Raw genomic sequence first — 14,754 nt, forward strand, 5'->3', positions numbered from 1 at the left:
GACTCGAGTGGTTTCTTAAAAACGCATCATCATCATATTCACTTTAAAAGTTGAAGAAGACATTATACTATCGTAGATGCCTAAATGAATTCGATCAGTCGTACACAAAAAAATGTCTTGTGTCGATGATTATTAAATGTTAAGTATTTTACAACATTTTATATAATTATAAATTGTTTACCATTAAATACATCTAAAATATCGATCATGGATCCTAACAATTCAAAAACCGTACCAAGAGAAAACACTCCACCACCGCCGTACGACGAAGGTCCAGGAATTTATCCAGCAGGTTTTGTTTACTCTAATGATTACACAACGCAACATCAAAATTTTGCACCCGAGTGTATAATAGAATCAAGTACGTATTTTACGAATTTCTTAAATGTAAATAACGATGAAAATCGATTAGAAAGTAAATTAAAAAAGTATTATATTATTACAAAATATAGGCTAAACAATAATGTTGGAAATAATTTTTAATTTTCAAAATATGATTACATTTTTTTTTTGCATGCAAATCAATATTAAAAACGGCAAGTAGCTATGAGATATTTTATTTAAAATAAAACGGTTTTTAGTATGACGATTTTTCTTTTAATAAAAGTTGTAACTCATAATAAATATAATAATCTAAACTTTAAAGTTTGGAGTTTTTGATAAAATAAGTGGGCACCTCCTTTCATCCAACCAACATGTCACAAATTTATGCCAAAATCATTTCTACTCTATTGTAGTATACGATTTACATAATTTATGTATATGAGATTTTAATAATAAATAAACAATAAATGACGAGTTGTGTCCATTATATAATTTAATAATTAAACAAAATAATAAAAACTGCAGTTATTACGTAGTCAAGCTTGTATTTTACACAAGTACCTAATTATAATGCAATGAAGATTCCAAAATAATTTTATTTTTCTGTCGAATAAAACAGCTATGACAATAATGATAATAAAAATATTGTGTGTGTATTATTTCTAGCTTTGGGTCCAATGCCAGTTCATATGTTTTGTCCGACGTGCCATAATTATATAATTACCGAAACCGATGAATCGCCGTCAAACGAAGCGTATTTATGTTGCATGCTAATATTTATCGTAGGGTATGTATATAATATGTATAATAATATATTAAAACACAATATGATTTAATTCGTTTGTTTTAATGCCAGTCGTTTTATAGTGATATTATACAATTTTTTTTGTACCACCGTTTGGCATATCCTATACTATGATTAAATAATAATAATATATATATATTTTATATTCATTCAATAAACCCGTTTGTAACAGAATTTATTGTTTAAAATTAATATTGTGTTGTCATTTACGGAACACGCGGGTGGGCACTTACGATATGTTTCCGTAATAAAAATCTTTGAGCTGACCGACATTTTGAGTGTTCTTTAGAGTTATTTGTTCAGTCCTGTTGCTTATGAATAACGATGCGTTGTATGCTTCTTGTACGAGATTATTGCTATATTGATGACTTTTGACTTTGTATAAGTACGGTTAGGTTGGTTGAAGTTTTTCGTTATTAAATATGATTGTAGCGAGTGTATTCAATTTGGCGAATCTGGTTATAATATTATGCATTAGGTATCTACTTGTCTGTGTGAAGATTGAACTTTTGAAAAATATCTATGTGAAGAATATTACGTATCTACAAGTCATTATTTTGAGTTTGTTATTTTAATGTTTTCAACCTGTCCAATATATTTAGGTATTAACGATCACTTTTCAAAACATATTAAATTGTAAATTACCTATACGACATTTCACTTAATTTTAAATAAATAGGTATAGAGAAAAATGCTACAAAATAATTTTTTTTTTCGATTAAAGAACATTCTAATTTGATGATTTTAATTATTTACACGCCTATAGTGATTATTTGTACAAATATTCATTATTTATACACTGTTCGTATTATAAAATATTCGTATTTACATATTTTTTATTTTCAATGATTTCCTAAGCTTTCTAATATCAAAATTGTTTTATAATAGTGATGATATGTGATATTATTAGTTTTTAAATATACATTTATAAACATTTATTTATTTAATTCACCAGACATACGTTTTAATTTAGTGATGTTTTTATGTGCTTGGATAAAATTACTAGTTATGTTCAAGCTAATTAACATTAAGTTATTTTAATATATCAAGAATTCTATAATAAAAAAGCTTATAATTATGTCTGATTAAAAATGTACTTAAGTATCTTATATCTTATGTAGTTGTGTATACGTATTAAACTTAATGTATTCTTTGTTTAGAATTAAGATTTTAATACTTTATGATAAGAGGGATCAAAAAAATAGAATTAAACAAGTCATATTAGAACTTAAAAGTTTTATTTGATCTGAGTATAATCTCACATAAGTATAAAATAATAGACAAAAAAAAAAAAAAAAAATTGAAAAAACTAAAATGCAAATAAAGCTTTATTAAATATATTTGACGGAATTCAATTGTCGTCAAAACAGAATAATATTTAATGTATTTATTGGTGCTTTGAAGAAGTTTTAGTTTTTGAAAAGACCAATAGATGAGATATTTGTTTTGTGATATTGTGTTTTTGTTGGTGTCTGTAAATATGCTTCATACTGTGTACGGTATACAATTAAGTTTTATTATGTCTTAAAGAAACAAGTTCAATGTGTCTGTTTATCTTTGCAAATTTTAAGGTTGAGTATGGATTTTAAACTCGGCTGTCATACACTGTCCTATAGAGGTACCGAGTAAAATGTCGCGCAGTAGGTATAATAATTAAAGATATTTTGTAACTTTAAAAACATAATATGTGTTAAAGAGGTCGGTTTTGATTTTAGGATTAGTTATATTGCACACATCACGATCAGAACCCAACAAAAAGAGTAATAAACAATGTCGTTTTAACCTTTGATAGGTATTTATATATCATGTATGTGGTGGTTCTGTTTATTTATAAAACAAAAGGATGTAAAATATCTTGCTACGACATTGATGATTAATTTGTTGTCAGATTTCTATGCATTTCGATACTACATACTATTGTTGTCATATCTATAAATAACAGATAAATGGGCTAAACCTGGAGCCAGGAAGCTAAGAAAAAAAATTGAGATATGGAGACCATTTTAAATAGATCAATCATATAAATATGTCCGACTGCAGTTAAGAGGCTAGAGTGGGCTGACAGAGTATGGTCGGAAAAGGATAAGCTAATACACAAGGTATCAAACAATAAACCCATCAGGAGGAGACCAAAAGGTAGGCCTCTTCAACGATGGCTTGATTGAGTTAACTTATGTACTTAGAAAGGTTAGAGCGACGAGAATATCGAAGATGAGGATGATTGGACATTTTGGAGAGACTCGGTGAAAGTGGTATATCCTTTGTGGCCTGTAAGTAAAAGGAAAAAAAAATGTTTTTTTTATACAGAAAGGTTAAGGTCAAAACTTACTTTATTTATTATCGATTATTAAACATAGTACTGAACGTGAAAAGTCACTATTCATTAATATTATTAATAGTAAACACCGAACTATTGCATAATGATCTGTGAGATCCCATCAATTTAATACACGTAAACCACAAATAAAATAGTCGTGAATCACCGCCTTGTAAACTTTTACAATTTTCACGCATAATACCTAATTTGTTTTTTTATGATATTTAATATTTATAAATCATTTAATAGGTAGGTATCTAATATCTGTTTTAGAAATAAATATACATGAATATAATATTTTATATTATTAAATTAATATAATTCTAACTGAAAAATGAAGAAGTTAGTTTGCGTTGAGGCGATGGTCCCTTAGCGTCCGTTAGATTTATTTTTAATTTTACTCACATAGTCATAATATAAATATTATATTATATTTGGTAAAAATTTAATTTTGATGAAATAAGAGACTTGTTGAATTATAATACATTGATGATTGATCGCTACGATGGTTATTATAAATATTATTTGTCTGTTTATATATAATTGATAATGTATATGTACTAAATTTAATTTAAAACTTTCAACTTTTTAATTATTTTATTTATATATTTTAGGTGTACTTTATGTTCGTGTCTACCGTTCTTCATGAAATCTTTTCAAAAAGTTGACCACAAATGTCCGCAGTGTACGTCTTACATAGGAACGTATAAACCATAAACATTACGATACACGCCACTTTATGTATAAATTATGCTTGCATACAATTATTTAAAACGTATGGACGATTTTTTGATTTTATTTCAAATTTTAAATGTATATAATTCTTTAAATGTAAAATAAGAAGTAGCTTATGGCATTTGAATTAGAGATGTTTAAATTTTAAAAATTATTATTAATAGGTATGTGGTTATAATTATTATAAAATGTAATAACATTCAATGGTTAATTATACTAATAATTTAATCAGTAAATCATCAAATTTGTCTCCATGGAATATTTATAATTTATATAAGATTTTTTATAAAAGATTAAAAGAGTAAGTACACAATTGTTATATTTTATTATTTTGTTGGAAATAAATTAATTAAATACATTAATAAAAGACAGCATTTTTTAAAGATAATAATATATAGATGCATAACAGGAACGTGCCCAGCACTTTGTTTGTTTTTAACCTAACCTTTGGTGGGGGGTGGGGGGGTGATGCTTTTAATTTTTTAAAGTTATAATATACAATTTACAATCATAAAGTAAATTTGGGAGTAGTTAAACATAAAAAAACCATCACTAGACACCGCCTGATAATAATATAATAGGTTTATAATAATTTTATTAATCAATTGTTTACCTAAATTAAAATTTATTATTTATAGTTTTAAAAATGATATACTTTACAGAAATTTGTTTAGTTATATTAGTCACCGAATTATTAATGCCGTTCAATATTCTAGGTGATCCACAGTCATTCAAAACGCAATTGATGCCGTGAATTGTTAATTGAATAAAATTCAACTTCCTATACTGCCTGAAGTTCCGTCGACGAATGGACTCTTCAACAAGTCACCAATCATATATCCCTATTGCATTTCACTTAAATTTTTGTGAATCCAATATAGATTGCGTAATATAATAATAAATGTTTAAGAAAAAATATTTTATGGTATAATATTAGAGTTTTAGCACACTGAAGACTTTCTTCCTTTTAATTCGTATTTTTATTTTTGAATTTTATTAAAATATTGTAGTTAATTTCTTGTACTATTTTTTCGAAAAAGAAGTGTTAAAAAAATACATAATCAAATTTAAAAGAACATTTATAATGTTACTGAAAAAAAAAAAATTGAAAACCACTAATCATACAGTCATATCTAAAAATTTGTTACGACTTATAGGAATTGAATCTCGTTTGGTTAATGCTGTAGTATTTTGGTTTTTTAGTTTGATTTTCGTCATGATGCGTTTCTGAAACAATAATGAAAAAGGTATATTTATTATATAACCTGTATAGAACAACTTTGTATTTCAATGTATTTCAGCGTCTTTATAAAAGTATAAATTTCACATTATTTTTAAAAAAAAACTTCATTATCATTAATGTATTCGTATGTTTAATTCAAAAGGTATCGTAATATTATTTTATTGTATTATGCATCATATAATAATAACTATTATTTTGTATTTTGGAATCTATCAACATCGATGAAATTTTTTCGTGATAGATATACCTACCTACTTATTTTTTAGTTTTACTATCTATTTCTTTATACGATACAAGTCACGTAGATTAATATCTTATTAAGTATTTTACAATATAAAATATTGTTTATAATGGTAGGATTTTGACCGGTAGAAAAACGTTGAATTATAATTCGTTAATAGGTATATATTATTTATAAATATATACAATATACATATAAACATATTTTTTTTTAAATTAATTTTTCTTTAAATTTTATAAAAATAATATTACAGGTTTCTATTTAAAAATCAAAAGTTTAAACTTTATTTTGTTGATCGATGAATATAATTAAATAAAAAATGTCTTGCTATAAAAGTTTAATAGTAAAAAAAGAACTACTATTTTACTAACTTCACTAACTTCACTGATATTTGCTTAATTGATACTTAAACTACCATAATACCTATTATATCATATTTTTGTGAATGTAATTTCGTCTACGAAGTCGTAAAAAAAAAAAACAAAACAAAACAATACATTTGGTTTTTAAATAGGTATAATTAAAAATTATTACCAGTTCATAATATTTATTTTTGAATTCGTTCAAGTCTTTTTTCGTTCTCTCCAGTTCAAACATGCACTCTTTTGTTGTCTGTTGACTGATAATTAATTCTCCGGATAAGCTCTAAATACATTTATTTAATGTAAAAAATAATTAAACCATAATTGAACCACATCACTTAAACCGACTTTACCCTCATTTTGTCGTCTTTTTTCAATAGAGTTCTCTTGATATCGTTCATTTCTTTGAAGATATCTCTGCCTGGCAGCTTAATGAATTCATCTTTTAGTTTTTCATACCTAGTCTGCAGCTCTTGGACTTGCAAATCCTTGTCGAATACCCTGGTGCATTGTTCGAGTAACCGTTTTTGAAGGATTTTCACTTTGGCAGTCATCTCGTAAGCCGGCGGATCAGTGTTCTGGGCGATAACAGTGCAGTATAATATTAATGTTTATTGTCACAACTGAAATTATTTAACATTATTATACGGCGTGGCGTGGTGCCACGGGGATCTCGGCACACTATTTATGACAGATGACAATTATGTTGAACTGCTGCAAATATTATACGTTTCCGAGCGGACCGCTGGCACGAGAGTTTTAGAATAATGTTTTGTCACTCTAGCCATAGCAGTGTTATGATGACGAGTGCAATCGTAACCGGGGTATAGGTATAATATTGAAGTCGTGTTTATTTTTTAAACGTAACGATATTGTCACAAACGGATTTACAATAAATTATAATATGTTAAATAAACACTGTTTATATTATTTACAGTATAATAATAAATCAACATCCCGCTTTATTCAACCGTCATCTGTCGGGAGATCACCCGTGCGAGCTGGAACAGTATTATTGCAACCCATTTAATTCTCACCGTCACGAAGATACCTATGTTAACAGTCGTTTAATATCATTCCGCCGTCGGTTTACAAATTTTGAGAAAGTATCACACGACGGGTTACGTTCTCCGGGTAAACGTATTATAGGTATCGACTAGCACGTTGTCGTGTATGAAGCTAACCTATAACCTACAGTAGCGGCGGTGGGGATTTTTTTTGTTTTTAATACGACTTATCAAGATACGAAGGGCTTACCCTACACGCCCTGCATTAATTAATCGCTTGTATTTATAACTTTTTTTTTTTTTTACTTTTTTAACCCTTTTTGTTTGACAATTTTTATATATTATTAGTACACTAATAATAATAATAATAATAATACAAAATAAAATAATTCGCAATTATCAAAACGGTTGAGAGAAGGGGGATGATCCGCACGTCATAATAGTTTAAAAAACGCCACTGCCACGTTATCATTATAATAATTATTATATTATTACTTTTAATATTCTCCATCGGTGTACGTTTGTGGGTTTGATTAATATGTCTTCTAGAGCTCGACATTTCAAACGTTCTCTGTTAAGTTTTTGTTCATATTTAAGCACTTCGCCTCTTATGTCATTTATTTCCGATAGGTTTTTCATCAACAAGTTTTTCTGAACGCTAAAATGCAATAGGTACAACAACAAGTGTTATATTAATATTGTGTCTTATTATCGTAGATAATTAATTTTTTACACACCTTAGAATGAAAATACTGTGTGAAAAATAATATTATGTGTACCTAGTGACTAGAAGATACTTGCTGTATATTGTTATAATAATTTTATTTGTGAAGATTTATTATTATTATGAAGTAATAAATTTATATTTATTACTTAATAATTAATCAGTTAAGAATGTAAAAATAATATTAATAATAATAATCGTTTTAAAATCTTTTTAATGAAAATCTTTAACGTTCTAAGAAATGCCAAAAGATCTGTTAAATTTTCATTTGATTGATGAGCCTACATAGATTGATGTCAAAATCACGAAACACATTATATATACATAAATAATAATAATATATTAACTACTTCACCGCCATCATAATATTATAATCTGAAAGTGTAAGAAGAAAACATACCATCATAATCATAATATAATGATTGTACACCACGTTAAACACTCGAGTAAGATTTTAATCCCAATTTAAACCCACGAATTTATTGACAATTTATAATATTATGTCTATAATAAAGTCTTTTTCTTAATATACAAGCGCATAATTAGTGTAAATCTGAAATTGGTAGTTTGAATTATTTTATTTACCTATTATAATTAAATAAACTATTTTTATATAGAGTTCATATTTTTTTAATTTCGTCGAAGGAGTTTATTGGAAAACGTATTTTCCAAAAAGAAATATACAAACATAAAACAAAAATACTTAAACTGATTTATTGGCCCATTGCCGATTAAAATCCAAGACTGCTTTTATCAAAGTAACAATTTAATTAATCGATGTTATTTCAATTGTTTAGCACATTTTTTTAAAATTTAGTTCTTGTCAACTATGATTATTATGGAAGTTGCAATGTTTTAATACATTTAACCGAGAAAAAATATTTTATATCCTGTAGTTTTTTTTTTGTTTTTTATAATTCGTTAATCAATTAGGTAATACTTTATTAATAAATTGAAAATAACGCATCATAAAAATTATAAAAATAAATCCAAGTAAATAATAAGAAAAAAATAAGAAAATAGAAACTAAAAGTTTAAAAATAACCAAACAGTTATTGAATTTTAGGGATAGGTAGATTATATAATCCGTCTTATTAAAACTTTAAAGAAAAATAATTTTATTATTACTATATATTTTTTATTTATCGGCAGTTGCAGGGCCATGGATTGGAAAGTATTATTAGTATAAAATACAATGTATATAAATGTTGTACTTATTGATAAAATTAATTTATTTTATTTTTAATAACTGATGTGATGCGATTATTTTTTGTTGTTTTAGATTTGATTTACATTTATGTAATTATATTAGCATATTTTTTATGTTTATGTATATGTACAAATGTACAATAATCAATTAAATTATTTATCCATTTTCATTCTTAATTTCATGTAGGTACCTAATATCTCTTATAGACAGCTATTGAATCATAAATATATTTGGACTTATAATAATGAACAACAAAATCGATAAATAAATTACACCTACAACAGATAAGAAAATCACTACACCAGACCTACTAGTAAACAAACATCATCAACTTCAAAAGAAACAAAATCAAACAATTTAATTTAAGTTAAGTATACATTATAAATAATAAAATACAACTGTATAAATAAGACTTTTAACCTATTGCCACAGTTGACGATGAAATTTAAATCAATAAAAAAAATAAAATAATAAATAATTATCAAAAAATATTATAATAGGTAGGTACTATAACAATATTGTCTATGGTAGGTATAGATATAGTATTTGACGATTTACAGTTTATTGTAAGCATAAATTAAAATTGTTAAAACTCAACATGCTGCGTGCATTAATACGATTTATTAAATATTTGTACTGTGACAACATTTATAATGTTATCATATTTATATTCTTTTAATGAAACTTGTACATATTATATCCTATTTAATAACCGTATAATTTATTTTGACACTTTAAACAGTTATAAAGCTGGCGTTAATTCGTGGCATATTGATGTGTTCTAATTAAATACATATATTTTAATCGGATAATAAATACAATTACCTCAGACTTTTTACTTCCGATTTGAGTAATCTAATATCGTCCATCCTTTTATTATATTCTACTTCTCCCTTGCCTAATGTTGTTCTTAATATGTCATTAGCATCTTTTTGCTTCAATAGCTCCTCATTGCGTTTGTTTATTTGATTTATGAGTTTGTTTTTGTCTTTGTTTCCCTATGTACAATTTAAGCTTTTACAACGAGAAAATGTTTTATCAAAGTTAATGCATCGAAAAAAAAATGTGCTTATTTATAATTTCAGTGAGTTTCTGTCATTGGAGCCAAAAAAAAAAAAAAAAATAATAATAAAAAAATAAAATAAAATTTTTTACCCACTTCATCATTTTGTTTCTGAAGTTTTTCTATATTTTTTTGCAATAATTTCAATGTCATTATCATTGACTTTTCGTCTTCATTTTTCTTCTTTAGTAAATTTGACATTTCTTCCACTTTGGTCTCGTACTCATCGATTTCTTGTTGACGTTTCTGAAGTTCCTTCTCAGTTTGTTTTAATACTGTGTGACAAGTTATCGAGGATTTAGTGAATACAGTTTAGTGTACTTGTGGACCACCGTAGATTTACCTGTATCGTTTTTCATCAATTGCATTTCTTTGTACGCGACGTATTCTTTTTGTTGTTCGAGTTGTTGTGAAATCATTTTTATTTTATCTTTTATCTCTTCTGTTTCATCCTAAAGTCAAAACAAATTATTATTAATAAATTAATGTGCCATTTAAGAAAGTATTATGGCGAAACAAACCTTAGATTCAGCAAGATTCTTAGAAAACAGATTTCTTTCAGTTTTTATAGTGTGTAGATCATGATCTTGTTCTTTAAATTTATCACTCCAATTATTTACTTCTTTTTTTAACTCTTGTACTTCCACTTCTTTATGATTTAATGTTACCGAATCTTCGTTAATTTTTTGTTTTAAGGTTATTATTTCTTGGTGTAACCTGCATCATGGAAGTATTTTATGAAATCAATAATATTATAATAAAAAAAATATTAATAATTACTTTTCCTTATTATTTTTCATTGTAATTATATCTTGATTTAATTTATCAATATATTTTTGTGCGCTTCTAAATTCTTGTTCTAAAGCCCGAAATGCTGATTCTTTTATATTCATTTTTTCTATATATGCGGTTATTTGTTCTGTATAAAAAAACGAATTCGTTACAGTAAAATCAGTACATTTGTATCGAATAGTTATTTACCATTAACTTTAGTCATATTTTTTTCTAATAACTTTTTTTCTCTTTCTGTTAATTCCAATATTTTTTTGAGTTTTACATTATCTTCTTGCGATGTATTTAAACTTCGTTCTAAAATAGTTACGCTATTTTCAGAATTTTTTTTTTCCTTGGAAATTTTGTCGACCTCCTCCATGACTTCTTGTCGTTTTCTGACTGATGCTTCATGAGTCGCAATTAAACGTGTTAGTTCGGATTGAACTCTTAATAATTCATTTTCTTGATACTAATGTTGATTGAAAACGATAAAATAAATAAATAATTTAGCCAAATTATAATACGTGTATTATTAGATTAATGGCGATATTAACATACATTTATTTTATCTTGAAGTATATTTATTTCTTTAACGCTGTCAGCCCTAAGTTCAGTTTTAATTTTTAATTCTCTAGTTAATTTCTTTATTTGTTTGTCGTACGACGTATTTTTTGTGTTTAAATTGTTATTTGCAATCTAAAAACGAAATTAATACATAATGTATAAATAATGAAAACTGCTTTTTATTTTAGATTACTTTTAAGTCTTTTAATGTTTCGTTAAGTTTTTCTATATTGGATTCAGCCTTTTTGAAATTGTTTTTAGTGATACCAAGTTCGGTTTTTATTTTTTCCATTTGATCGTGATCGGTTTTTATGCGGTCCTCTAATTTTTCCTTTGTTTTTATTTCTTTCACTAGATTGTTACTTTGAGCCTTAAAAGTAATATAGGAAATAATTAATGACTTACCAATTAATGCGGATATACACTGTTTACGACCACTTACAGCTAAATCGGCTTCGAGATCTCTGACATTATACTCGGCCCCGTCTAACTCTTTTTTTAACGATTCACAGAGATTATTTAGACGTTTGTTCTCCACATCCATTCTAGCCAGTTCTCGTTTTGTTCTTGTCAACTCTAATTGGCTAGTATCGCCTTGACCCATAGAAGAAAACCTGACCGAATTCATAATAGAAATATATGCAAAAGAAAAAAATACGCCGGTAAAAATCAGACTTACAAGCTTTCCTCTTCCATTTGTTTAGTTTTCGAATCCAGTTCGGTTTTTAAGGTCTTTATTTGTGCTAATAAATTATCGTTGGATTCTTGAATTATTTGTTCTCGGAGATTGGAAGCGTCTAACATACGATGCGCAGAGTTTAATTCCTACAAAAGTATGAAATGTTTATTGGTTATAATCTAATTATACACAATAGTTTGTGTATTGTAAAAAAATGTTATTTTAACCTCTTTTAGTTTTTCCACTGTGTTTTGCTCCGATAAAATAGACTGTTTGATTTCTGGCATTAATTGCCTGTAATTGTCCATTATACGTGTTAAAGATTTTTTTTCCTCTATGCATTTTACAGATTCCTCGCCGAGTTTCCGAACAGCCGCCCACAGATGAGCGAGCGCTTCTGTGAGAGGCGGATCCGTAACAAATTCAATAGCCTTAAATAACCATTGAACAATTATTAATTTTTTAACGTTAAATTAAAAATCAATTTGATGTGAATATATAAATCATATACTTACATGTTTGTATTCCGATTCGGGTTTCTTAGAATCGTTGATTTCCATTGTACGTATATCTTACGAATGAGCTACTATGTCGGCGGAAAAAGCTCATTCCAAGACTCTTCGAAGTAGTCAAGGTTACGCGCTACGTTGGATTGATCGAATATTTTAAAAAGTTTTGAGTCTATTTCTTTACTTCAGTTTTAAATGACATTAAACTGAACTGGAAAACATGTATAATAACTTTTAAACATCGATACTTTTGTACTGGCAATTTTATGTAATGTAAATTCTGAATTTTGGAATATTAGAGAAAATCATATATAATATAATCTATTAAATTAATATTTGCTATAAAATTGAATACGTCTGGAATAGCACAGTGGCAGTGAATAATCTATGACTTTCCGAAAAAAAGATTTTTTTTATTTACAGAAATGTTAAAACACGACAAATAAATGTTTTTGATTACACCATATATGAATATACTTGTATGCTCGGCAAATTTTTTATCTCGATTTAAAACGCGAATATTATATATATACGCTAAAAACACTAAAGAAAAATATACAAGTTCAAATTACCAGTTACAAAACTACGTTTGATCTGATTGAGAAATTGATATATTTCAGTATTGATACAAATTGGATGTTTAAATTTTATAACAGAGATTTTATGACTTAAAAATATAAAATCAATATATATTACCTATATATAAATATATACACAAACGCATTTCCGTTATCTAATTTTGAAATAGTATTGTTTATAAATTATTAATACGAATCATATTTAAGGAGTAAATCAAATAACATATTTAATATATTGTTTAAAGCTCTTGGAACTTTGGTGCAATTTTAGATTTTGTAACTGGCGTTTCTGCTTCCGTAAAAAGCAACTTTTCTGTATTTCTTAATATGCTTTTCCGCCAACACTGATAACACTTAATTTATTTTTTCATTATCGTATAATATTCTAATTTTAAAACGAAAATAAACATATTATGTTTTAAATAATTTATTATGCACGTATTTTTAAATTGAATTTTTTGAAAATTATAATAAGACGAGGATTAAGAAAAATGATATTAATTAAGAATTAAGATTGACTTGGATAAGAAAAATATCCTTACAAATATTACAGTACGATAAAAAAAATATGTGTAAATTGGGCCAAATATTCATAACACATTATTATATAATATATTATGGATTAAGTGCGATTGTCGCGCGCTATGATTGATCTGGTGCCACTTAAGTATTGGTTATCTGGAAAGATTTTAGTGTTTCCAATAGCACAAATAAATGTGTTTAAAATTTAATTTATTTCTTAATATAAGAATAACAATTATTTTTGATATTATATATACAGGATACGAACTTGATTATTTTAATTATCATTAAACGTCTTCAGGTGAGTTGTGTTAAAAATTCAATAAAATATACTAAAAATATTATAAAAATAATGACGAATGCTGACATTTTTTAAAAATCATACTTAGATCACCTAGGATTTGGATTATAGGAAAACATTAAAAATAATGAATGAATAGTATATTACATATTTGAAAACTATCTACTGAACCAATTATTATTTCAAATTGTAGATAGGTACTTATTGATTGAGGATCAGTTAAAGTGGTGGCTTCGATTTTAGATTCCTATAGACAGTTATAAAGGATGGTCACAGTACTTACATATATATTTCGATTTAGCTTACGAAAATCAAATATCTTTTCCTTTATATATATATATATATATATATGGTTGCCATATGTATATAGAAATAAAAGCAACTTTTTATAATCTATATAATATTGTTATATGAAATATAAATGAATGTATGTTTGTAGTATATATACTCAAAATTACACCACAGATTTTGACGAAAATTTCAAATTGTGTTTAGAGATATCAGAAAAGTTTAGAAAGTATAGTGAATCACGTTCAAAAATACACCAAGTTCTATTTACAATTTTACAATCCACCACAAGCGAATAGTCTATCTCTGTCGAATTAGTTCACAAAGTAATGTACACCAACATCGATTTGCTCGTAAACTGAGGTAAATAAAATCAGAGACATGCCAATATAGAATTGTATATTATTAATGTTTATTTTTTCATAGGCGAAGTCAAGTTGCAATAATATACACCAAGTAGATTATAAAAACAAATTACAACAACACTAATATTTCCAGATATCTCTAA

At 26.3% G+C, this 14,754-nt stretch overlaps 2 protein-coding genes across 4 annotated transcripts; one reads left to right on the plus strand and one right to left on the minus strand.

Moving 5' to 3' along the window:
- On the plus strand, window positions 1–5,293 carry LOC114132903 (lipopolysaccharide-induced tumor necrosis factor-alpha factor homolog). 2 transcript variants are annotated; one of them, XR_003593089.2, is made up of 4 exons: window positions 1–361; window positions 991–1,111; window positions 4,061–4,221; window positions 4,898–5,293. XR_003593089.2 is itself a non-coding variant. In XM_027998509.2 (4 exons), exons 1-3 carry the CDS (start codon window positions 208–210, stop codon window positions 4,161–4,163), a joined length of 378 nt encoding a protein of 125 aa, XP_027854310.1. In that variant the 5' UTR covers window positions 1–207; the 3' UTR covers window positions 4,164–4,183; window positions 4,898–5,293. The 2 variants fall into 2 exon arrangements, 1 of the variants encoding a protein (XP_027854310.1); XM_027998509.2 differs by having other exon boundaries at window positions 4,061–4,183.
- Window positions 5,151–12,690, minus strand: LOC114132895 (cilia- and flagella-associated protein 58-like). 2 transcript variants are annotated; one of them, XM_027998496.2, is made up of 16 exons: window positions 12,564–12,690; window positions 12,276–12,479; window positions 12,049–12,194; window positions 11,812–11,983; window positions 11,563–11,739; window positions 11,364–11,501; window positions 11,013–11,274; window positions 10,812–10,950; window positions 10,553–10,748; window positions 10,375–10,483; window positions 10,128–10,306; window positions 9,794–9,966; window positions 7,530–7,692; window positions 6,381–6,605; window positions 6,200–6,310; window positions 5,151–5,408 (listed from the first exon to the last, which is right to left on the minus strand). In XM_027998496.2, exons 1-16 carry the CDS (start codon window positions 12,606–12,608, stop codon window positions 5,301–5,303), a joined length of 2,547 nt encoding a protein of 848 aa, XP_027854297.2. In that variant the 5' UTR covers window positions 12,609–12,690; the 3' UTR covers window positions 5,151–5,300. The 2 variants fall into 2 exon arrangements, with proteins under 2 accessions (XP_027854297.2, XP_050054888.1); XM_050198931.1 differs by having other exon boundaries at window positions 11,563–11,983.
- Window positions 12,691–14,754: the final 2,064 nt, after the last annotated feature.

This window comes from Aphis gossypii, chromosome 2 (assembly GCF_020184175.1).
Source record: "Aphis gossypii isolate Hap1 chromosome 2, ASM2018417v2, whole genome shotgun sequence".
NCBI lineage: Eukaryota > Metazoa > Arthropoda > Insecta > Hemiptera > Aphididae > Aphis > Aphis gossypii.

Coding starts and splice junctions, on each gene's coding strand:
- LOC114132903 (XM_027998509.2), top strand. CDS start 208: ATGGATCCTAACAATTCAAAAACCGTACCAAGAGAAAACACTCCACCA. Junction 362..990: donor CGAGTGTATAATAGAATCAA/GTACGTATTTTA, acceptor TATTATTTCTAG/CTTTGGGTCCAATGCCAGTT. Junction 1,112..4,060: donor ATGCTAATATTTATCGTAGG/GTATGTATATAA, acceptor TATATATTTTAG/GTGTACTTTATGTTCGTGTC.
- LOC114132895 (XM_050198931.1), bottom strand. CDS start 12,608: ATGGAAATCAACGATTCTAAGAAACCCGAATCGGAATACAAACAT. Junction 11,275..11,363: donor TACTTCAAGATAAAATAAAT/GTATGTTAATAT, acceptor AATCAACATTAG/TATCAAGAAAATGAATTATT. Junction 10,951..11,012: donor AAATATGACTAAAGTTAATG/GTAAATAACTAT, acceptor TTTTTTATACAG/AACAAATAACCGCATATATA.